This window comes from Mya arenaria, chromosome 6 (assembly GCF_026914265.1).
Source record: "Mya arenaria isolate MELC-2E11 chromosome 6, ASM2691426v1".
NCBI classification, from domain to species: domain Eukaryota; kingdom Metazoa; phylum Mollusca; class Bivalvia; order Myida; family Myidae; genus Mya; species Mya arenaria.
The window spans coordinates 47,975,826-48,001,196 of record NC_069127.1 but is presented as its reverse complement, the minus strand read 5'-3'; the positions used below and the strand labels follow the sequence as shown (position 1 = coordinate 48,001,196).

The following is a 25,371-nucleotide window of genomic DNA, read 5'->3' as shown; positions in this document are numbered from 1 at the left end:
ATTATATCAAATTTAATGTTTTATTAAATTCAAGAAATTGCTTTTCTGAGTGTAATACTTAATACCTACATTGTAACATGTTAGTGAATACTGACAGTATATTTGTGGTCCATTTCTTTTGGCTTCAGATATAGGTTAAGCTCTGTACAAAAATGAAATGCATGTAGGCAATAAAACAAACAACCAGACATGCTTACTTTGATAGCAGTATTTTGCCATTGGCCTGCCCAATGGCCACCAAATGGTCGCTGGTAGGACCCGGGTACCATTCCACAACCTGTAATGTACAAGATTCCATATCTTTACAATGGACATGAAATAAGTTATCATGTAAACTCTTATAATGTCCAATTTCTACATATTAAACATGACCATCTGACAAGGCTGCAATGTGTTATGATTACCTATATAAGATCAAATTCTTAAGATGATGCCTGACAATGTTGCAAAGTATAATGTTAACCCCTGTAAGGTCCAATGTTTACCCCCTTAGGTGGACACCTGACAATGTTGCAATGTATGATGTTTATCCTTTATAGGTCCAATGTTAACCTTCGTAGAGTGGATGCCAGACAATGTTACAATGTACCATGTCAACCCTTAAGTCCAATGTTTACCTTCATAAGGTTGACATCTGTCAATGTGGCAATGTTTGTGGCATAGTTCTCGTCTGTAACCTGTAGTGACCCTGTAACATAAAAACATTATCAATAAGTTAACAATTGCAAATCTGGCAATACACAGTACCAGGGTTTTCAATAAGATTTGGTGGAACCGTCTAAAAAGGTTAAGTAACCACCCAGCTACTCCTTATTCTGCATAAAATTCACTTAATTTTCCAAATCTGAAGTGGGCCAATGGCCATTTGAATTGTCCGTTTAGGCCGGCAGCCATTTCTTTTGAGAACACAGAGTACGTATACATATACATTTCAATGATGCCTACATAATTCGGTCTATTTTAAAATGATGCCTACAAGGGTATGGAAAATAGTGAACAACTGCGCAACAATTTTAATGAAAATAAAGTAATAGCTAGCCGCTAAAGGTTCACATGTATGAAACTACATGTATTTTCTAACAAAATAACAACTAACAATATACAGTATGAACGAAGCCACAGCCCATCATTCTGTTTCATCTCAGTTGATCAAAGTAAAAAATCAAGAAATATATAAGCCAGTGATGACACATACAAGTATTCGTTATGCTTATTGGCATCGTTAACATGTGTTAAAAATGATAATGAGAATACATGTTTATACTGACTACTTACTAACATTTTGTTATATATTTCTGAGGGTCTATGGCAATAAACTTAGACACAGAACGTTATCTTTATACAGTTTTAGCTTCCAGTCAAATTCTCAAATATTTGGGTATTGAAATATATATACAGTGTAGTTGGAACCTTTCCATGAAATAAAAAATGTTTAAACTTAGGCTGTTTTTGCTTGAGTTGAGTGGCTACCTTTAGGGACAGTGTCTCCAGGTTTACAACTGTTGATCTCATACAGGTTTATGATGCTAGTGGTGAACGTGAGGAAGTTGTCCTTGTTGGTGGGAGACCACGCCACCTTCATTGTGCTCAATTAAGTGTAGCTTATTATACACCTGTAAATAAATCATCATAGAGACAAAAATCTACATCTACATCTATATGTTACGTCATCTCAGTCACGCTTGACTTTTATGTGACGGGTGGTATAGGGTCAAGAAAAAAGAATGAAATGATAGGAAAGATTAGAGTAAGCGGATAGATAAAAGAAGAAAAAGTCTAAAGTACTTATTGTCAGTTACGTTTTCACCTCCTTAACCTAAGCCAATCCGGTTATGGTGGCCACTGCCGGCACAGCCTTAAGAATCCTCGAAAGCTACTTGTAACTGACCCCTAACCCTTAAGAGAAGACGGTGGACAGGCCCTGCTTGAAGGATACCAAGTCTGGGGCTTCAACAATGCTTGATGGTAGCTTGTTCCACTCTGTGATGGTCCGTGGAAAGAAGGAGAACTTGTAGTAAGAGGTAGAAGTTGATATCTGTGTAAAGTTCCTGTTGTTAGAGGTTCTTGTGGAGCGGTTGGAGGGAGTGAGGTTGGAATCAGCTTGTATGTCGACCAGGTTGTTCACGATCTTATACATCATGGTCAGTTGTGCCTTGGTCCTACGCGATTCTAAGGTCTCCCATCCAAGATCTTCCAGCATGGATGTTACACTACTGGTGTTGTGATAGCGTTTTGTCACATACCTTGCAGCTCTTCTCTGAACCATTTCAAGCCTCCTAATGTGTGTTTTGGTGTAGGGGTTCCAGACGGTTGAGCAATACTCAAGTTGTGGGCGCACTAGAGCGTTGTAGGCGCGGGCTTTCGTTTCTTCACTTGAGATACGTAGATTGCGTCGAAGAAATCCCAAGGTTGAGTTGCCCTTCTTAGCGATCTTACTGATGTGAGTGTCCCAGGAGAGGTTGGTACAGATGTTCAAACCAAGGTATTTTGTACAGTCTTCTGTTTCTAATGTATGGCCCTTAAGTTTGTAATCGTGTACAGTTGGAGATCTCTTCCTGTGAACCCGCAAGATGCTACACTTTTCCGGATGGAAGGACATCCCCCACTTTTCTTCCCATTTAGCTAGGTTGTGTAGATCAGTTTGTAGTTGGTTGCAGTCTGATTGGTTGTCTATCTGTCTGTAAACCACACAGTCATCGGCGAACAGTCTCGTGCTGGATGAAACTTGAAGTGGCAGATCGTTGATAAACGCCAGAAATAATATGGGCCCGAGTACGCTTCCCTGTGGGACTCCGCTGACTACGGGTGCTGGCTCGGACGTGGCGCCATCAACAATTACCCTCTGGGATCTGTTTGACAGAAACGATCTAATCCAAGGCAGAGTAGTTCCTCGAATACCGTAGTGGTCTAGTTTAGCCAAGAGTCGTCTGTGTGGCACCTTGTCGAACGCTTTGGAGAAGTCGAGTACGGCGAGGTCAAACTGTTTTCCTTTACTCATAGAAGATATGAGTTCATCAACCAGTGTTACAAGTTGGGTTTCACAGCTACGCTTACGTCTGAAGCCATGTTGGCTATCTGTGAGGATATCGTGGCTGTCGAAGTGCTTCATAACGTTGCTTACAACTATGTGCTCAAGAAGTTTGCAGCATATGCAGGTTAGGGACACTGGTCTGTAATTACTGGCCTTAAAACGTTCACCTTTCTTGAAAATGGCAGAAACGTTGGCAGTTTTCCAGATGGATGGGACCTCCCCAGACTGTAGGCACTTATTGAAGATCGTGCTGAGGTATGGTGCACACTGGTCGGCTAATTCTTTAAGGATTCTGGATGGTATCATATCTGGACCTGTGGCCTTGTTGGGGTTAAGTTTCTTTAACAAAGCTAGTACTCCTTCTGGTGTTACTTCTATGTCATTCATGGATGGGTATGGATCTCCATCGGGTGTTGGTGTATTTGAGTTGTTTTCTTGGGTAAAGACAGACTGGTACTGTTGATTCAGAATGTTTGCTTTGTCTATCGGCTCATTGTGTAGTTTCCCTTTGTCCTTCAAGGGTGCAATGCCGCAGCTATCCTTACGAAGAGCTTTAATATAGGCCCAAAACTTTTTCTGTTTCTTGGGTGGTTGGTCTAGTTCGTCATCATCACCCTCTATTAGGTCTTCGACATGTTTCCAATAAGCTTAGCGTTCTAGTTTCTGCGTGGTGCTTCTAGCCTTTTCATATTTCCGGCGGTCTTCAGCCTTTCCACTTGCTTTTTGTTTTGAGTATAAACGTTTTAGTTTCCTATGTTTTGAGCGAATGTTCTTATCTATCCATGGCTTCTTCAGTTTGTCACCTTTTATCACTTTAGATGGAATAAATTTTTCTATAAGTGATTTCAGAGCCATTTCAAAAGTAGTCCAGGTTTTATCAGCAAAATAGTCACTCGTCTCATTAATGAATTGATTATAGTTGGAATCCAAATGTTCTTTAATGCTGTTGTAGTCTGCATGTTTGTATAGGTGGACTTTTCTAGGACACTTCTTAGCTTCCATTGGTCTGAGGCTGGATTCAATGAAGACTGCTTCATGGTCACCAATACCGGGTAGGATCTCGCACTTGTTGATAAGTGATTTGTTGTTGGTGAAGAACAAGTCAAGGATGTTGCTTGAATATGCAGTAATGCGGGTTGGAGAATCCACTACTTGCTCAAGATAGGCATCTTTGGTTATATCAATAAGCTGTTGACACTGTTTTGCATTAGAAGCATAAGCGGTGGGACATTCATGTTTCCATCTAAATAATATTAAACTCATCAGTCCATTTAAAAGATGATATGGTGATACACTTAAAGAAACAAGGAGACTATTCAAGTCTAGCAGTGAGTACCAAGAACTGTTAACTCATAACCTCATTTAATTATGGGATCTGCCACCATCACACCTTCTATTAATAGTTCGTAGACAGCCCCCTACCAGGCTGACATAAATTTATTTGTTCCACAATATTCCTAAAATATATAGGTAGACTTAAATTTGGACTTTCATTATGTTCCCATGAACATAGTCACCAAAATAAAAATCATCAACACTTGAAGTGATTGTTTATATGAACCAGAAACTACATTATAAAACAAAATTGATCACTCTTCAACTCCTCCAATATAACGAGATATTACGTGTGCGAAAACATGCAATTATAAGAAATATGTAATCTCTAATGAAAATCATTTTAAGGTTAATGCACTACTGCATAATAAATACAGATACTGTATCCCATATATTATGAGTCCGAAATTGACAATTCCGAAATGTTACCATCTACTTAAAATAACGTTTAATGTCAATGCTCTTCTTTTAGTTACGGTAAAATGTATAACGAAGAAGTCGGTGTTATAACAAAATTTTGAAAGAAGTGCGTCAATGTAATCTGCCTTAGACAGTGGTTTTCCGCAAACGAAAGTCAAGGTTTTGTTGTTTTGTGGCACACAACAAACTAAACTGTGCATCTCCTGCACAGTAACCTCCCCTTACTGAAGAAGGAAACGCGTTGTTGGGATATTAGGCCAATCTCCAGTACACTGCAGTGCCTTTTTATGCTATCGACTTAATTGGCTTTTTGTGGTGCAGCAAACATTATTATAGTACTTAAATAACATGCAACGGAATAACATTCAGTACTGACTATAATTCAACAAAAGATGTTTGTCAAACATTATACTCCCCTAAGCGTCATGTTGTCAAGAATATTTGAACAATTGAATAAAAAATGCATTGACCGAAATGACAGCTGATTTGTCATTAATATTTGATGCCTTTGAGGTAGTTTTAAGATTATGACCATTTAAAGTGTGAGGATAGAAGGTACAGTTTTGACTGATATTAGCATGTATCCTCTAAGCAGCAGAGAATATGTAAGTATGACGTAATTTTAATGAACAATATCAGGATATTTAATGACTAATATGAGTTGTGACCTTGGCCTTTGACTCTATGGCATCAAAACCCACATGGGGTCATCTACTGGTGATCCCCAACCTTAATGTTAAGCTTGAAGTGCAGGCATTGTTGAGTCATCAAACAGACAAGCTTTTTGCATGGAAGGTCACTGTGTCATTGATTTTTGACCCGATGACCCCTAAAATCAATAGGGGTCATCTACTGGTCAGGCCCAACCTCCAAGTCAAGTTATTACCTGGACAGTCTTTTTGCTTTAAAGTTCACTGTGACCTTGACCTTTGACCCAATTACGCCTAAAATCAATAGGGGTAATCTACTGGTCAGGCCCAACCTTCATGTCAAGTTTGATGACCATAGGTCCAGGAATCGTCCAAGTTATGTTCAAGGTCACTGTGACCCAATGAGCCCTAAAATCAATAGGATCAGCTACTGGTCACGCCCAGACACAATCTAAAGTTTGATGACTATAGGTCCAGGCATTATTGTGTTATCACTCGAACAAGCTTTGACAGCCTTTTCCAGTTTTCAAGGCACTGTGACCTTGACCTTTGATCTGATGATCATGTCTTCATGTCAATAGTATTATATTGCACAAGAGACTTATGTATTCAATGGCTACAAACAAGAATAGTTCACAGAATACTTACAACAAAATCGTTGCTTTATAAAATGAAATTTGTTGATGATGATCTATATTGTTTTTTGGACGCTGTGAGGAAACGTTGCTTCATCTTTTTTTAGGATTGTTATAAAATACAGCCTGTGATATTTTACACAAAAAAAATGTATTCCATTAATCCGAATATTGCCATATATTTAGTTTAATTGAACAGTTGTAGAAAGTTTTTCTATTGTAACTACATTTCTAATAAAGTTTTACTAGAATAATAATTCAGTATATAACTTACATTGACAATATGTGAGTATATGATTTACTTGCATGTTTTTTTTTTCCTTTGATCTTTTCATTGAAATCATGGATATTTCTTCAGCGTTTAAAGCGATATACAATAAAACACTTTATTATTGAGTGAGGTTAGATCACTCGAATCATAAATCACTTAACATAAGATCAGTAACTTAGAAATTGTTCAAATATATAGTTGTTTTGTATATTCTTTGAACTGTACAGTACATGTTTAACTTTAATGACTATAAAATAGACCGAAATATTTTTTTATTACTTAGAAAGCAGAACTACAATATGTAGCAAATGTTTACGTATAAATGTTACTTTGCTTGATCTGCATATACTTTGAACTTACTGTTTGAATAACTGAAATGTCCATGAAAAAAATTCCTGTCAACTTCAATGACAATAGGTCCAGGAATTGCGGAGTTATCACTCGGACACGCTTTGGTCTACCGACGGACCGATCGACCGACCGACATTTGCAAAGCAATATACCCCCCTCTATTTCGAAGGGGAGCATAATAAAAACAAAAAAAACAATGATTTTTAATCATTCACTTATTGAATTATTTACTTGACATTAGATTCGTGCTCTACGCACCATTGATGGCGCAGTGTAAAACACGTACAACAAAGGCGAAGACGGGTTTTCAACTGGCATACCACATACACCACACAGGGGCAGGTCCAGGATTTGATGTTAGAGGGGTCGTAACTTTTTGGGCTTATTTCTTTAATCCTTTTCTCTTATATTGAAATAAAAAGTGATCCGCTATTGACAAAGAAGGTGTTGAGAAACGCATACAATATAGAATATAGAATTTTTGTTTGGATAGCAAAGGAAACCTCATTTCAAATTTTGAAAATTGGTTTAATACCTAGAATTATGAAGGAAACAAAAAATATTTCTTTTATAAAAATTGGGATAGGTAAAGACATGGAAACAAAACAACAAACAACAGAATAGAATTATGAAGATTGCATGAAGACTCATGCGGAATATATAGGGTAAACACAGAATAACTTTTATTTCAAAATTACATGAAAATTTCAACAAATCGTCGGTGGTCGTTGAACTTTCGGAATTAATTGCATAAGATTTGTTTTGTCATAGGTTTAATGTGATGAGCATAGAAGCTCCGCCTCTATTTGCAAATTAGTAACCGCCCTGCTAAGGCACCAAGGTGGAACCCCTAGAAGTATCGGAGAGGCAGTTGGATTCAGGCTATTGATGTACTCACATGTTATACACCTGTAGAATAAATGTAGTAAAACTTTAAGTGTCTTTATTACATACCTACATTGAAACACAACAATACAGGATTTATAAAAATATATTTTAATTAATATGGGCTATGCGCACTGAGAAATATAGAGACGTGTACGTTATTATTTTTTGGAAATGGAGAGATAGATTTAGATCAAAGATAGTTTGAAGAATAAATCAGTACACAATATACATGAGAAGGTGTGAATATATATAAAACACACACATATATTATTCGATTTGAGCATAGTACGTACACGATATTAAATTACAGAGTTATATTTTTTTTCTTTAAAAAATCCTTTTTATATGTGTGGATAAGTTATATGAATGTTATCAGGTCATCAGGTCATCATTAATTGGAAAGAAAAGTGTATTTTGGTAGTTTTTATCTGTCTTTTAGTTCGTAATTCAGAATAAAGAATTCGATCAAAAAACTTGAATTTTCAAATGCCTACAATATCATTATTTTCAATTTTTTAATATGTTTCTCTAAATTTGGTTAGTAATGCAATAATATAATATTAATGTCAAAACAATAAAAAAAAATGTATAGAATGCGTATTTCGGTAACTTTGTTGCGTATTTCGATAATTATCTTCGTCTTTCGGTAATTTAGCGTAATTCGGCAAGTCCAGTATCCGGTGCAATGTGTACACAGCGGTCTCAAAAATAGACAGTCAGTAAGACCGGTGTGAACACAATGGTATCCGGTGTAGATATAGACTGGTACCCTCATTCTCTTTTCTTCAAAAAAAAATTAACGTAGGGTACCAGTCTATACTGTACTGGACTTACCGGTGTAATGTAACCTTTAGTTCGTATTTCACAAAAGCTACTTCCCTTGTTTGTAATTTAACCACTGTGATAACAAGCTATAAATTGTCGACAATATACAATATTATGGCAGAATATATACCCACGGAGATTCAAAACACGGCGAAGTTGTTAAGAGAGGAGTATGAACGGCGAGAACAACAACAGAAGAAACATTACTTCCTGTTTACACAGCTTCAGGACATGGCCCGAGAAATACCAGGGTAAGTTAATAGGGCAATATATTGTGTTGCTGTTTGGTACTATTTGATTAAAGCAAAATAGAGGGAAGAGTTCAAATTAATGTTGTTGTTTTTAACTATACCGGTTGACAGTGCATTTCCGAACAGGACACGATCTCGAACACCGGCTAAAACACGCGTTTGTTTACCGTGATCGATTATTCGATGATCTTGATCAATAAAGGGGCTTGCTAGCCACGCTTGCAAAGTTTCATCTTGTTTTGTAAAGCATTTTCCTAAAAAAAAGCCATTCAATGTTTCTACACTTAAAGATCAAAATGTAACACATGGGGGTATAACGTCAGAGGGCGCACGAGCATCTTCAGGTTTTGCAGTTATGTTGACCTTCAATTAAGATATTTATAAATAGAATTAACACTTTACATTTGAATTGCATGTTTTGAAAAATATCGGAAACAATAAATAACTTTTCAGCTAATTGTATGACCATGTATTTTCACTTTGCAAGTGTTCTGTATTTGTGCCCTCCATAGCATAAATTAAAGGCTGATTTACTGTCCATAAAATGAACAATTGCCGACATAAAATTGATGAGGTCGTGAACCTGTAATTTGACACATACATGTGAACTCTACCGGCGGTAGGTAAAATAAACTGCTTTTGAGACCATTCTAACGCCATACTGCTTTGCTGTCGAAATCTACCGATATTTAAAGCTCTAAAACCCCAAAATTATATCAAATTTGCCTAAAATTTTCTTTTAAAAACCTCAAAATTCTATCAACCATGCTAAAATACCATATAAATCTGTCACTTTAAAGAACATAGTGCAATAAACCACTTCACACTTCGGCCGAGATCGTTACTTAGTTACCAGAACGGTACCAAAGACCACTAATCAGCATTCTTTGTTAATTGGTATCCTACTAATCAGCATTTTTTAAACATCAAAGACATTAAAAAACTGTCAAAACATCAAAGAAAACAACATTTCCAAGGTGTTATTAATTATCTACAGTGTATAAAATTCTATGACATTTTGGCGGGAAAATTGACATACACAATTCTGCAGTCGTTTGCACTTACACTCCAACCTGTTTTGGCAGTTTGATTTGATTTTTTAGCAGCTCTTCTGAATATAAACTTGTTTTTACAAGTCAGAATTAATATTACTTCTGTTTCTTTGCAAAAACACTGACATTTGACAAGTCTGTACATAAATGTACATTGACTGTTTCTTATTGAACCCACAAACTAATATATAACAAATAATGCATTGACTTCTACTTTGGTAAATCGTGATCTAATAAGCTCTAATCAATATAATTTTATTTTGTCAAGAATGTTCTTTGAAAATAACTTTAGAAATCAAACGGGTGCATCAACTGGTTCTAGGATCAAATCAATAACAAATCCTACTCCCAGATTGGTTGTGATGTAATAATGATGCAATATGGAATATTCTTTTTTATTGATGCATGCTTTAAAGTTTTTTTGTTGATAAAACAAATAAAGAAGGTGATACAAATGAGAATAATGGAACAAAAAACTGATATATTTAAATTGCCTTTACCTTAAGGTAAATAGTGGATGACATTCATTTCCTGGTAACAAAAATGAAAATATCTTTTTTTAAATAGCTGCAATCACCACAAAGCCTTAAGACAATGTTGATTGGGTAGTTGTTATAAGTTTGACTAATTATAAACATATTAATTTTGTATTAAGACATTTCTGGGAAACCGTAAATGCTTTTTGATTGGAAATCTGATAAAATCTTCTTCTGTTAAAATTGCTCAACTTCTAATGACAGCTTCACATGCTGCAAACTGTTAAATGAATTATGATTTCTAAATATTGAACCTCAAAACTAAATAAAAATTGATTTTTTTTAAACCTTTAAATTTTGGCCCTTAAAACGACATTTGCATTGTTGCCAGCCCTTAAAGGGAAACCCCAGTAAAAAGATCGAGGTCAGTCTCATGGATTAGCTGTATTTCATGCATCATTGATTTAAATATTTGCGTTCCTCATTTTAGATATATCCAGAATTTTTATCAATCATGGTCACAGGCTCACATCTGATGACTTTCAGTTAAAATACAAATACAATGTAGATTTTATCAGGGCCTCACAAAGTGTGCGATAATAATAATCATGGAACTTGAAACTATAGATGTTGTCACTGCTTTCATTAGATATTTTTTTGAACAATGGGAGCATTTTTATGCTATTAGATGGTTTTAATCACATGGCTGCTTGATGCTAGCATCAGCACACATGGCTGTTAAATATATCTGATCACATAGCTGATGAATATTTGCATGTGATCACATGGCTGATAATTGTGAGTATCTGCATACACCTTCACCACCAAGCAACTGTGAAATATGTTATTCATCTGTGATTGTTACATGTTTTGTAGAAAGTACCAGCAGCGGCTACCCTATGACCTGCTGTCAGGTCTTGCCAATGCGCTGCTAGATGGCACAGTGTTCCAGATTGTTAATGGACTGCGGGAGGTGCAGGAATGGGAAGAGAGAGCCATGGCACAGCAGAGGACCAAACTCATCCAAGACCACAAGAGTAAGTTGCTTCATCAGTTTTATTGTAATCAAATTGTACAATTAAAGCACATATAAGTCATAAGGCTTTGAAGTTACGGTTAAGGTTTTGCATGTAAGCATATATAAGTAAAAAACTCCACAAGTTATTGATGTATTGCATTGAAACTTTATACAATCAAGAACGATAACTCTATCTTGCATATTATGCCAGTTTTGCCCCTTTATAGTTTGATTTTGAAATTCTGGTTAAGGTTTTGCATGTACAATGTAATCCAATTTTACAGTGATCCATGCATGTTTCACCAAAATTTTGCAATCCTAAAACTTAAAATCCGCTTAATAGTTGAGCATGCGGTCTCTGTGACAGCTCTTGTTTTTCTTGTTGTTCCTCTGACTTCTTTCTTTTATCTACATGGTCATTAAATTGTGTTTTACCACTGCAAAAAGATTCTGTCTAACGTTATATCTGTTTGTAGCCCAGAAGCACGAGTTACAGAAGAAACATAAGGCCCTGCTGCAGGACTGCCAGGCCCGGCCTCACAATCTCACTCTCACCAAGGCACAGATTGACAGAGAAATGGAGGTACATTGGTTACTCACTTAAGTTCTGAGACATAAAATATATTTCCTGCGGCCAACTTTTAGGGAAAATTAATGCAAATATAATTTTGTTATGTCCTAAAAATTTGCTTTCTATTATTAATGTTCATAAAAACTGATATTAATAAAAAAATTTTTACTTTGTTCCATGAGATGTTTTATGAAATTTAAAGTGGATTACTCCCTTCTTTGTTTACAGACTACATACAAGCGATGTGAGGAGGAGATTCGAAAGAAAGATCAGAAGATAATCTTGGAGCTTGACCAGAAGGTGATGGATCAACAGTCCACCTTGGAGAAAGCTGGTGTATCTGGCTTCTGTGTTACCAATAAACCCCTGGATATTCGCATGCAAATGTACCTCCTTGACTTCATTGTACGTTTGTCTAAACTTGAGATGCCTTCTTGAAGAAAACAAATATATTTTTGTGGTTGATAAAAGCTGATGGAACATACCCAGACCTACAAATGAATTTCCTTCTCTTCATTGTGCAGTTATGTACAAATGAGATGCCATCTTGAAGAAGTGTTAATTTGTTACTGTTACAAAAGGTATTCATGTACCTGCTTTAGTTATGATGACATAAGATGCTGATTTCAAAATAAACAGAGTCTTCGACATAACATGGTTTCCAATGCACTTAAAGCTCAAACCTCAAAAAAAGGTATTTCTCCATTTATTCAATTTGCTCATAGTGAAAAATTGCACTTAATGAAACAAAATCTACTTGTTCTGGACAAGCATACAAGTTGTAATGGCGAAGACTGTGTTAAACATTGACATGAACAGTGCTTGCCTTCACCATTCTTAAGCTCTCAAAACTGAGTATAAAGACAGAAAAGAAGACAAAAAAATTAGATGCTAAAATAAAAATGACATATATTTTGTGTCCTGGAAAACTTGATAATTAAATGAGATACGCCATAAAAACTATGTGTTAAGATATATGGAAATAAAAATATATAATACTAAACAAACACAACAATTATTAAAGTAAAAATATGTACATTTGTAGTTGCATTAAATATCATATAAAAGTTGATTTCATGTATTGAGACTGTTAAGAATCATCATTTTTAGTTTATGGATACAGAATGTCCTTGCATAAATGGGTCTGGTTATTGTGATGTTGATCAACATTGTTTCACACATGTTGCTACCCATTTCGGGTCACGAGATAAAAATGAATGTTCACTATGTGAATAAGATAAATATTCTACAGAAATGAGTTGCAAAAATAATCCTTAATAAACTTATGTGAACACCATCGGCAGAGCTATTCCAAGAATTCTATGGATCCCCAGTTATTGCTGGTCCATTAGCTCATATCATAAACTTATCCCTTATCCAAGGTCAAGTCCCTGATGATCTTAAATCTGCAAGAGTTGTTCCCCTCTATAAAAAGAACGACAAATTGTCTGTTGGTAATTACCGGCCTGTGTCCATTTTAAATGTTGTATCTAAACTCCTTGAAAAGGTGGTTTATGACCAGGTTGAAGCTTATTTTAAGGATAAAGATCTGTTATATAAATTACAATCAGGTTTCAGGAGTGGTTTCTCTACTGATACTTGTCTAGTTCACCTTACAGACTTTATCAGGTATGAAAACGATAAAGGTAATATTGTTGGTATGGTGCTGCTGGATTTGCAGAAAGCGTTTGACACAGTCGACCATTCCATTCTTTTAATGAAACTACAAGCATCAGGTCTTAGTATTGACGTCCTAAATTGGTTCAAATCATATTTATCAGATAGACTGCAGCTTGTAGATGTCTCTGGTACTTATTCTTCCAATTCCAAAATAACATGTGGGGTTCCTCAGGGCTCAATCCTTGGACCCCTTCTCTTTTTAATTTATGTAAATGATATGTCAGCTGTGGTCAAAAATAAATTGCTTTTATATGCTGATGATTCTGGTATCCTGGTATCTGGTAAAAGTTTATCTGTTGTTGAAAAGGCGCTGACAGATGATATGGATTTGGTCAGCCAATGGTTAGTGGACAATAAGTTGTCACTGCACTTGGGTAAAACCGAGTCAATTTTATTTGGGTCCAAGCAAAAGCTTAGGTCACAATCTAACCTGCATATAACCTGTTCTGGTACATCCATTGAATCAACTTCATCTATCAAGTATCTTGGGATTACTATAGACCAAAATCTGTCATTTTGCTCCATGGCCGAGTCTGTTCTTAAGAAGGCCAACTCTCGGTTAAAATTTCTTTACCGCAAGAAAGAGTTTCTTACTCAGCATACCAAGAAACTTCTGGTTATGTCTCTAATTCAGTGTCACTATGACTACGCATGCTCTGTTTGGTATAATAGCTTGACACAGTCTTTAAAAAATAAGTTACAAACTTGTCAAAATAAAATAATGAGATTTGTACTTGACTTAGATTCCAGAGCCCATATTGACCCATCCCACTTTAAGTCCCTTAGCTGGTTACCGGTCCACAGAAGAGTTGAACAGATAATGTTGTGTCATGTTTTTAAGATAAAAAATGGCCTGTCTCCGGATTACATGGGTGAACACTTTATTTCGCAAGATTCCGTACATAATTATAGTACAAGACTTAGTCAAAAGGGTGGGTATTGTCTACCTAAAGTCAAAAGTCATGGTTCTAAGTCCTTTGCTTTCTCTGGAATTAAACTATGGAATGATTTACCTGTAGAGTTAACGGAGATCAACAGGTTACAAAGTTTTAAGGTTGCCATCAAAAGGCATCTTATGAACAGTATTTAAAATTGTTTTTACCTATTTCGGCTCAGGATTTTAAATTGTTTGCTAATATCTTTTTACAATTTTAGAAATGTGTTTTAAATCCTAGCTGCAAACAGGAGTGTCACTAAATCAAGATTTGACTGTGATATACATTTTTATGACTCAATAGTACTTTTACACATGATTATATTTAGGTCCGCCTCTCTGTGTCATGCCGCCAATACAAAGGACCACAATGGAAATAAGGGCTTGCCCTTTTTTGTGTTATCCTTGGTGTTGGTGTGTATGTCATAGTTTTCTCGTATGTGATATAGTATTTAATAATGCTCATTATTTTATCCTATGTTATGTTGTTAACTATGTATATGCTTCCTATGCCGAAATAAATCTAATCTAATCTAATTAAAATGGGTAAGTTTTTCAGACCGGTAAATACCACTGTGCTTTCCTGGTATATGAAATTATGAATAGCAAGGCACCATCATATTTGACAGATATTGTAATGTTCTCTGACAATAAAACGTACCAGTTAAGATCAGTATCAAACAAGGATCTTGTCTTACAGATAACACCTCGAACTAAATACATGGAAACTTCATTTGCAAATTATATCAAAAATATATGGAATGACATACACGTACCTTGAAAACCCTTAAAACGTTCAATGGAAATTGTAAGCTTTATTTATTGTGTGAATGAGAAGTTATTTTACATGTTCTTTAACATGTATACATGTATATGTTTAATTTGTAGTCGTGTCCTTAGAGTTTCAGTGAATGTTTAAGTATGAATGTATTTATTAACAGTTTAATATTCTTATATGTAAATGTATCTTTCTAGTATTAACATTGACAGGTGACTTATTTTCAAGAATAATGCTTTTTCTTTTGTTTCTTTACTTTGAAGGCCATATTGAAATTAAAAATATATGTTTAAATGTCTAAATGTGTAAACTTCGGTAAATAACATCCATATATACTAAAAACTATGCTTCCTAACAATCTCAATAATAAAGTTCTTTATGATGTTAAATGCAATTACATATTTTTCACATATTGTTGTGTTTGCCTATTATTATATATTTATTATGCCCCCCTTCGAAGAAGAGGGGTATATTGCTTTGCACAGGTATGTCGGTCGGTCGGTCCGTCGGTAGACCAAAGCTTGTCCGAGTGATAACTCAACAATTCCTGGACATATGGTCATCAAATTTCACATGAAGGTTTGGCCTAACCAGTAGATGAACCCTATTGATTTTGGGGGTCATCGGGTCAAAGGTCAAGGTCACAGTGACCTTTAATGGTAAAATAATTTTAAAGCTTGTCCGAGTGATAACTCAACAATGCCTGCACCCATGGCCATCAAACTTGACATGGAGGTTGGGCCTGACCAGTAGATGACCCATATTGTTTTGGGGGGTCATCAGGCCAAAGGTCAAGGTCACAGTGACCTTGAATGGTAAAAGGTCGTCCGAGTGATAACTTGACAATGCCTGCACCCATGGCCGTCAAACTTGACTTGGAGGTTGGGCCTCACCAGTAGCTGACCCCTATTGTTTTTGGGGCTCATCAGGTCAAAGGTCAAGTTCACAGTGACCTTGAATGGTAAAAGGTTGTCCGAGTGATAACTCAACAATGCCGGCACCCATGGCCCTCATAATTGAATTGGAGGTTGGGCCTGACCAGTAGATGATCCCTATTGTTTTTGGGGGTCATCAGGCCAAAGGTCAAGGTCACAGTGACCTTGAATGGTAAAAGGTCGTCCGAGTGATAACTTGACAATGCCTGCATCCATGGCCGTCAAACTTGACTTGGAGGTTGGGCCTGACCAGTTGCTGACCCCTATTGTTTTTGGGGCTCATCGGGTCAAAGGTCAAGTTCACAGTGACCTTGAATGGTAAAAGGTTGTCCTAGTGATAACTCAACAATGCCGGCACCCATGGCCCTCATAATTGAATTGGAGGTTGGGCCTGACCAGTAGATGACCCCTATTGTTTTTGGGGGTCATCGGGCCAAAGGTCAAGGTCACAGTGACCTTGAATGGTAAAAGGTTGTCCGAGTGATAATTCGACAATGCCTGCACCCATGGCCCTCATAATTGAATTGGAGGTTGGGCCTGACCAGTAGAAGACCCCTATTGTTTTTGGGGGTCATCGGGTCAAAGGTGAAGGTCACAGTCACCTTGAATGGTTAAAGGTTTTCCGTGTGATAACTTGACAATGCCTGCACCCATGGCCCTCAAACTTGACTTGGAATTGGGCCTGACCAGTACATGACCCCTTTTGTTTTTGGGGGTCATCTGGCCAAAGGTCAAGGTCACAGTCACCTTGAATGGTAAAAGGTTGTCCGAGTTATAACTCGACAATGCCTGCACCCATGGCCCTCAAACTTGACTTGGAGGTTGGGCCTGGCCAGAAGATGGTCCCTATTGATTATAGGGGTCATTGGGCTAAAGGTCAAGGTCACAGTGACCTGGAATGGTAAAAGGTTATCCGAGTGATAACTCGACAATGCCTGTACCCATGGCCCTAAAATTTGACTTTGAGGTTGGGCCTGGCCAGAAGATGGTCCCTATTGATTTTAGGGGTCATTGGCTAAAGGTCAAGGTCACAGTGACCTTGAATGATAAAAGGTTGTCCGAGTGATAACTCAACAATGCCTGCACCCATGGCCCTCAAACTTGACATGGAGGTTGGGCCTCACCAGTAGATGAACCCTACTGATTTTAGGGGTCAAAGGTCAAGGTCACAGTGACCTTGAAAGCGACCTCGACAATTCTTGGACCTATGGTCATCAAACTTGCCATGAAGGTTGGGCCTGCCCAGTAGATGACCCCTATCGACTTTGGGGGTCATCAGGCCAAGGTCAATGTCACAGTAACCTTTAACGCAAAAAAGTTAACAAATCTTCTCCCACTGATATCTCAACAATGCCTGAACCTATGATCATTAAACTTGACATGGATGTTAAGCCTGACCAGTAGATCACCCTTATTGATTTTAGGATTCATAGAGCCAAAGGTCAAGGTCACAGTGATCTTGAATGGTAAAAGGTTGTCCGAGTGATAACTCAACAATGCCTGAACCCATGGCCTTCAAACTTGACTTGGGAGTTGCATCTGACTTGTAGATGACCCCTTATGATTTAAGGGGTCATTGGGTCAAAGGTCAAGGTCACAGTGACCTTGAACGAAAAAATCTTGTCTGTGTGATAACTTGACAATGCCTGCACCCATGGCCCTCGAACTTGACATTTAGGTTTCTGGTGACCAGCTGATGACTCTGGATTTTGAGTTCATAGAGTCAAAGGTCATGGTCATAACACACTCTATCCTCACACTTTAATAGTCATAATCTTAAAACTGCCTTAACGGCAACAAATCAGCTGTCATTTCGGTCCATGCATATTTCATTCAATTGTCCATATAATCCTGACAATATGGCGCTCAGGGTGGGGGGGGGACATAATGTTTGACAAACATCTCTTGTTACAATTGCTGTAATAGGCTATTGTATCACTCAATGATCCATAAAAGTATTATTTCAACATGTGTGCGACTATATCCTATGTCTTGATTGATGTCATTTGTTTTGCTGCCTGTTTGAAATGACCTTGATGTAATGTTATGCAGAAACATTTGTAATGTTATGCAGAAACATTAACAACAAATAAACTTTATGTGTTTGTGTGATTTGATTATTATTAAAATATATTAATGAAGTGTATTGATACATCCATAAAAACATAATGCAGGTAAGTGCCAGAAATGTGTGTTTTTTCTTTAAAATGTGTAAAAATGATCTCAATATTTATATATAGAGATCATATTAACTGTTTACCTTTTAACTATGATATCATTTATATTCATGGGCTAAAAATCTCATGGTTTTTCAAAAAAGGACAACTTCGTGGGTACTTAATTTCGTGGATTTTTATTTTAAAATAATAATAAAAAATAATGAATCATCTGCAAATTCACCATGCACAGTTCTCGTGGCACTAAAATGGGACAATATGTCAATTACTATATCATAAATAAAGATGCACCAACATCAAGTATATACAATAGTGAAGCCATTGAATGTCTATAAAGTATTTTTTAACAAACTGTGAAATGCAGGAAAGGCTTAAATAATCGATTCGAAATTTCATCAAATCAAAATCAAGTGACTACGTTCAAACACACAAGGTTAATCATCGGTATGTTTTACATGTGCTGCACAAGAGGTTGATAATCAACTTGTTTTTATGTACCAGCAATGTCATACAAAAAAACTGAATGCAAGTACTAATAATTGACTTTTATTTATTATCATTGAGGTTAAATAATATATAATAATTGTAAAACATATTAATAGTAAAATAAACAATGATTTAGGTACTTACAAGTTGTATATAGCCAACATGTTTGAATACATGCATACCCTTTTACATAGACAGTATGATTTAAAAAATAAAGGTAAAATTTTTGTTGAGATCTTGAATTCCTGGATAAGCCAAACCACGAAAATTAATGTCCCACGAATATTTATGATTTCACATCATACAGTTGAGCTTCGTTGACTCAAACTCACAATGCTGCAATTGCTCGTTAGCTTAAACTGGATGTAACGGACCGATTTCTTTATACTGAAGGTAAGCATTCCAGAATTTTCTGAGACTCAAGGTATTTTCGCCAGTTCCTGGGAGTTCCAGCTAACGAGCTTTGACTGTAGTTCACTTTCCTATGGAGGAATACAAAGAAACCATAAAACAAGTAAAAAATTTGTTCTGTTGTCACAGAGCATGTATTTCCTATCCTGATTGAATCCTTTGACGTACATTTTTGATACATGGGCATAATAATTTGGTCTGTGTGTTGAATGCTCATTAGTATTGGAGTTTTAAAGGAAGTAACAAAATTACAATTACATATTCTGCAATCTCAGTCATAAGCTCAAAACCATTCAGGATATTGACATAAAATGAGAACACAAATGTCATGTTATTAATGACAATACGCAAGGTACCAAGGTCTATGACTGGCTTTAAAAAGAGATGTTTGTCAAACATGATGCCCCCCCCCTTAGCGCCATGTTGTCAGGATTATTTGGACAATCCAATGAAATATGCATAGACCGAAATGACCGCTGCTTTGTCATTGACATTGGATGCCTTTGAGGCAGTTTTAAGATAATGGCCATTGAATGTGTGAGGATATTAGGTACAGTTTTTAATCATGTTCAGATGATGACTGATATTTTCAGATAAGAATGTATCCTCTTCGCAGCAGGGAATAAGTAAATATGACGAAATTTCAATGATGAATATGAGTAATGACCATGGCCTTTAACCGCAAAATCCATACAAATCATCAACTGGTCATCCAAAACCTAAATGTCAAGTTTGAGGGTCATGGGTGCAGGCATTGTCAAGTTATCACACATACAAGCTCTTTGCGTTCAAGATCACTGTGACCTTGACCTTTGACCCAATGACCTCTAAAATCAAGAGGGGTCATCTACAGGTCAGGCCTATCCTCTAAGTCAAGTTTGAGGCTAATGGGTGCAGGCATTGTTATCACTCGAAGAACATTTTCGCATTGAATACAATCAATAGGGGTCATCTACTAGCCAACCTTCATGTCAAGTCTGATGACCAAAGGTCAATTAATTGTTAAATTTGCCTTCAATGTCACTGTGACCTTGACCCTTGACCTAATGATCCCCCAAAATCAATAGGGGTCATCTACTGTTCAGGTCCAACTCTTAAGTCAAGTTTGAAGGCCATGAGTGCAGGCATCGTCGAGTTATCACTAAGACAACCTTTTATCATTCAAGGTCACTGTGTCCGTGAACTTACCGTATTATATCATGTATAGGACGCTAGCATAGATAGGACGCAGGCAAAAAAATAGTTAAGAAAACGGGTAAAACCCCTTAATATATAAGATAGGACGCAGCGGAAAAATGTTAAAATCGGAGCCGAAAAATTGAGGTTGGTAAAGTATTTATAACATATATTGAAGTAAAAAACAAACAAAAAATTGTACATTAGGCATATTTCGATAACTGTCTTGTGTATTTCGATAATTATCGTCGTATTTTGGTAATTTAGCGTACATAACAAAGATATATGTCTTGACATTTTGAGAACATTCACGCATATTATAAGACTTATACAAATGCCGTAATAGTCCCGACTGAGAGTCAACCGTTGCAACCGTTGCAATAGTCCCGACATGCCTTCTGAATGACAGTCAACCGTTGCAACCGTTGCAATCGCAACAAAACTGTATTGTCAAAACTGAGGATTGTTTTGATAAGGCTTGTCGCTGCGCGGATTAAAGCATGTAGGCATAATTAATGCGTGTCGGTAATTAGTCTTGCCAGCGGAAGGCACGTCAGGTAAAGTGCGAACAAACAACCATTTTTCTAATGACAGACAGCGGGTGTTTTTCACACCTTCGCACATTTGAAATTGACAATAATGCTACTTTGCGTTATGCACATTCCTTTATTATTTTTTTAAAACAGTAGCATGCAACAAAATGTTTTGTAAAATATCGAAACATTAAAATCATGAACAACGATTAATTGATATTTACCTCCTTTCCCGATTTTCCGTTGCCGTTATAACTCAATCCAGTTAAAATGCTGACTCACATCGAGTTTTTGTGAGTAGCGTCCCTTTTATAAAAAAGTAAACACTCGTATTTTTTTTCAATTTATTTCTCAATAAATCATTTTAAAGTAAACATTCAATATATTTCTACGTGTGTTAACTTGCGTGATTTTACCTATGTCAGTTCTTCTCTTCGGTGACGCAGTACAGATACTTACTATTACCGCGTTCTTCCCCGGTCCAATATTTTCGACCCAATATTTTCGACCCGAAATGGACTTAGAAAAAACAGATGCAATTCTAATAGCATAGAAAGGACGCAGGCACTTTTTAAGACGAGAATGGGGGGTAAACAAGTGCGTCTTATGCATGATATAATACGGTACAATCAATAGGGGTCATCTACTGGGCAGGCCCAGCCTCCATGTCAAGTTTGAAGGCCATGGGTGCAGGCATTGTCGAGTTATCACAAGGACAACTTTTAATCATTCAAGGTCACTGTGACCTTGACATTTGGCCCAATGACCCCAAAAATCAATAGGGGTCATCTACTGGTCTGGCCCAACCTCTAAGTCAAGTTTGAGGGCCATGGGTGCAGGCATTGATGAGTTATCACTCAGACAGCCCTTTATCATTTAAGGTCACTGTGAACTTGACCTTTGGCCCAATGACCCCTACAATCAATAGGAGTCACCTACTGGTCAGGCCCAGCCTCCATGTCAAGTTAGAGGGCCATGGGCGCTGGCATTGTTGAGTTATCACTAGGACAACCTTTTTTCATTTAAGGTCACTGTGACCTTGACCATTGGCCTGATGACCCCCAAAATTGATAGGGGTCATCTTCTGGTTTGGCCCAACTTCATGTCAAGTTTGGTGACCATACATCCAGGAATTGTTATCAAGTTAGAAAAGTTATCACTCGGACAAGCTTTGGTCTACCGACGGACTGACCGACTGATGGACAAATGCAAAGCAATATATCCCTCTTGCATAATAATGCTGACAGTATTAAAGAATAATAAACAAGAGCTGTTTAGGGATTAAAGTTTTACTGTAAAGCAATATAATTATTATAATGATTCTATTAGAACCCCAAAACAACCAAAAAACAAAGTGGCATCATAATTACACTGCTTATAAATCCTTCTCATTAAGTATTATACATTGTTATATAAGATAAACTTTGAGAAATCCTGCCATGTGACGGAACCAGGTTTTAATTTGTGCCATCAAGAAATTAGGCATAGAAATAAATCCTTAGGAACATCTTCCATTGAGTCTGCTGCAGACCAAGTTTCATCATTATATATCAATCCTAGCTAAAGTTATTGAGCTAAACAACCAGCTTGGCACTGCTGGACAATGCCCACCCAATGACGTCCTCATTCTAATAACCCAATTTTCATTGAATACCTTGTTAATCATACAAGAACATTTATTAAAAGCAAGAAGTTTAAATCTTGTATCACAGACATTCAATCACTTATATATTATATTTCATTATTTAAAACTATTTTTGACACCAACTTGCATAAACGCAAATGTCTACAGACATTTTTATTTTTTATGAATATTTTTTAACATACCTTGGTAGAGTAATGTAAAAGATTAATAATCATAATAGTATTTTGTGGCTTTTACATTTCAAGGGCTGAAGTAAAGTAAAAGCACTCATTTAGCCACATTTAAAAATAAAAATGCAATCAAAAGTAACTTTGTGCGTTAATGCCATTAAGATGAAGGCTTTACAATATCATACATGATTTACTTTTGAAATTCAATTGAATAAACAAGTCGGTAATTCAAACAGTAGCAGTGAAAGTATGTTTTAAATATACTGTCAGTGACATCAGCAAGGACCGGTGTGACAGTGGCAACAGGGCAGGGGAGACTTCGGATTGCAGCCTGCTGTAGTTTTATATATATATATATATATATGTATAATAGATAAATATTGTTCTAAATCTTATAAAAAATTATTGAGGAAAGCAGTTTATATCTTACATGAAATTAAATTAATATCATTAACGCAAGTATGTATCCTGAGGCAGATATGGGTCAGATCATTATCAGATAATCATAAGAATGAAATCTCAATTTGTAGAAGAATGTAACTCTACATGTTTTTGTTCGTCTTTTATATAAATACAATAGTTTTCAATAGATTGCAATGAATATGAATACAATCGGCACTTTATAAATATGTCAAATATCACAAATGAATGTATATGAAGTGAACACAGTAGTGACAGTGTCACTCAGCTCTTGAAACCTTGCTTCCCAAAGTATGCACTTGAAATGAAACTTCTTTTAAACCTTGGGATGACTACTGTTGTTCCGTGTTCTATTTTTTACATTTTATCACACATGTTCAACAATCTGAATGAACGCAGTAATGGTGACCTTGGGGGCTGTGAATGGATGTCAAGTTACAAAGCTCTCTGTGTGTCGTCGGACATCCACATAATGGAAAAACCTGAGTTGTGATAGGTTCTCCAGGATCTCTCGCTCTTCTGGCTCCTTCAGATTGGACCTGGATAGTACAAATTGCAGCACACTGTAATACTGACCTGTTCACACACAGTGGCACAGTTTTTAATCTGACAATAGACTTAGACAATATAACTTTTGACACTCAACCAACCCTACATATTTTACCCTGCTAGCTGCTATACTTCTGTTACCTGAATATATCATGCACCGTGAGTGTGTCCATCTTCATCGACTGAGACAAAGCTCTTGACCGTCTCTGACCGCCCCCATCACCCATCGAAGGTTGAACTGCCCGCGACCTTTGCTGGCTGTCGTAAAACCTATCCCATTTCATAATGAAGTTCTGAAAGCGTATTAACATAATTCCATTTATATACATGTATGTCTATGAAGCTGAATAGGAAAACCATTTAAAAATATTATTTATTCAACAGATCAGAAATACTTAGTGTTATATAATATATGAGCTCCTTCTGACATATGTAATCAGATTTTAAAATACTGTGCATCAGGTGTTCCTTTTTTGAATGCTTTTGATTTTAAGGCAATCTTACTGTCTTTAAAATTAAATGAGAAAATAAGCTACATGTACAGAACGTAAAAGTATTTACATGAAAAACATTAATTGGTAGAGAAATGAAGGCAATACCTCTAGAATAAGAGCTGTGAAAAGATTGAGTATGAGGATCACAGATGTTAGCCACCAGGCAATAAAGTACAGGTACGACCATCTGCAAACAGAAATATGTGCAATGCATACACATTCCAAATAAAGGAGGATTTGCATAATTATGTATATATCGGGCTGATTGTTCAGATCATTGTTAAAACTTACAACGTTGTTTACATCAATGTTGTCACCTTTCAAATTTTAACTATTTTCACAATCTAGAAACTTTCATGGACACATATGTGATCTGTATTTCTAACAAGATGTGAGCCAACTGTTTCAGCTATTCTTGTTGTTTTTTCAAATATATGATCACAAAATAAATGGTTCAACATTAAATGTTAACAATGTCGGCGTAAACAAAATTGTCAACTTGTTAAAGTCTGAAAAATTACTGTAGATGTCACAGCTAAAGAAATGCTTTTGCAGCAGTACCCAAAATATCATATGAACATTACAACTGGCTTTCATTTTATTTTTCTATCTGAACACAGAACCCTTTTCAAACATAAATGCAGAAAAGTTTGAAAATTCATTTTAATATATTTTAAAAATCAGCCATTTTTTAAAGGATGATATTAATTTTGCCTGTGAAAGTGTTGAAAAGGAACTTGTTTGCTGTGGAATATGGAGGCTATTCGTTGCCAAAAGTCCAGACGTGTATGTGTGTAGTTTAGGTTTGTAACATTGATGATTTACCAATTTACATTTTACAACCGCCAACTCATCGGTTGTATGTTTACATTTTACACTGCACATTTTCATTTTTCATTGTACCAATTGGAGTTTTATTCTCGTTGCATCTATTCAACAGACAATTCAGTCGTGTTTATAAAGTTGTGTATGTTAAACACACGTCATTCTGTGAAAGTCACATGCCGGGTTTTACATTGCGGTGTGTAGAAGACAGATTTCAGTTCGTAGTTCTACAAAGTACATTGTATGGTGGTGACTTTTCATTCGCAGTTCAACATGTTTACGAGATGAATTTAATTTTATTTATAGATAGCTCCGCCTTAACCATGTCTTAACTCCGCCTTAACCATGTCTTAACTCCTCCTTACGTCTTTCGGAAATTTCCGC

At 36.4% G+C, this 25,371-nt stretch overlaps 3 protein-coding genes across 5 annotated transcripts in view; 1 reads left to right on the top strand and 2 right to left on the bottom strand.

Moving 5' to 3' along the window:
• LOC128238585 (GATOR complex protein MIOS-B-like) overlaps positions 1-4,953 on the bottom strand; it is a 43,492-nt gene extending 38,539 nt beyond the window's left edge. The window contains exons 1-4 of one of the 2 annotated variants that reach the window (XM_052954657.1): positions 4,843-4,953; positions 1,471-1,613; positions 618-688; positions 198-277 (exon numbers count right to left, since the gene is read on the bottom strand). In XM_052954657.1, coding sequence (XP_052810617.1) covers positions 198-277; positions 618-688; positions 1,471-1,582 — 263 coding nt within the window. In that variant the 5' untranslated portion in view covers positions 1,583-1,613; positions 4,843-4,953. Of the gene's footprint in view, positions 1-197; positions 278-617; positions 689-1,470; positions 1,614-4,795 lie in introns of both variants that reach the window. The other variant, XM_052954656.1, reaches the window with a different exon arrangement.
• Positions 4,954-8,407: 3,454 nt separating this feature from the next.
• LOC128237346 (protein DGCR6-like) lies at positions 8,408-12,755 on the top strand. The gene is made up of 4 exons (XM_052952774.1): positions 8,408-8,657; positions 11,062-11,222; positions 11,680-11,786; positions 12,003-12,755. Exons 1-4 carry the CDS (start codon positions 8,521-8,523, stop codon positions 12,210-12,212), a joined length of 615 nt encoding a protein of 204 aa, XP_052808734.1. The 5' UTR covers positions 8,408-8,520; the 3' UTR covers positions 12,213-12,755.
• A 9,402-nt stretch (positions 12,756-22,157) lies between these two features.
• The window catches only part of LOC128237345 (two pore channel protein 2-like), a 47,189-nt gene continuing 43,975 nt past the window's right edge, over positions 22,158-25,371 (bottom strand). For both annotated transcript variants that reach the window (XM_052952772.1, XM_052952773.1), the window contains exons 23-25: positions 24,268-24,349; positions 23,810-23,961; positions 22,158-23,658 (exon numbers count right to left, since the gene is read on the bottom strand). In XM_052952772.1, coding sequence (XP_052808732.1) covers positions 23,550-23,658; positions 23,810-23,961; positions 24,268-24,349 — 343 coding nt within the window. In that variant the 3' untranslated portion in view covers positions 22,158-23,549. The remainder of the gene's footprint in view (positions 23,659-23,809; positions 23,962-24,267; positions 24,350-25,371) is intronic.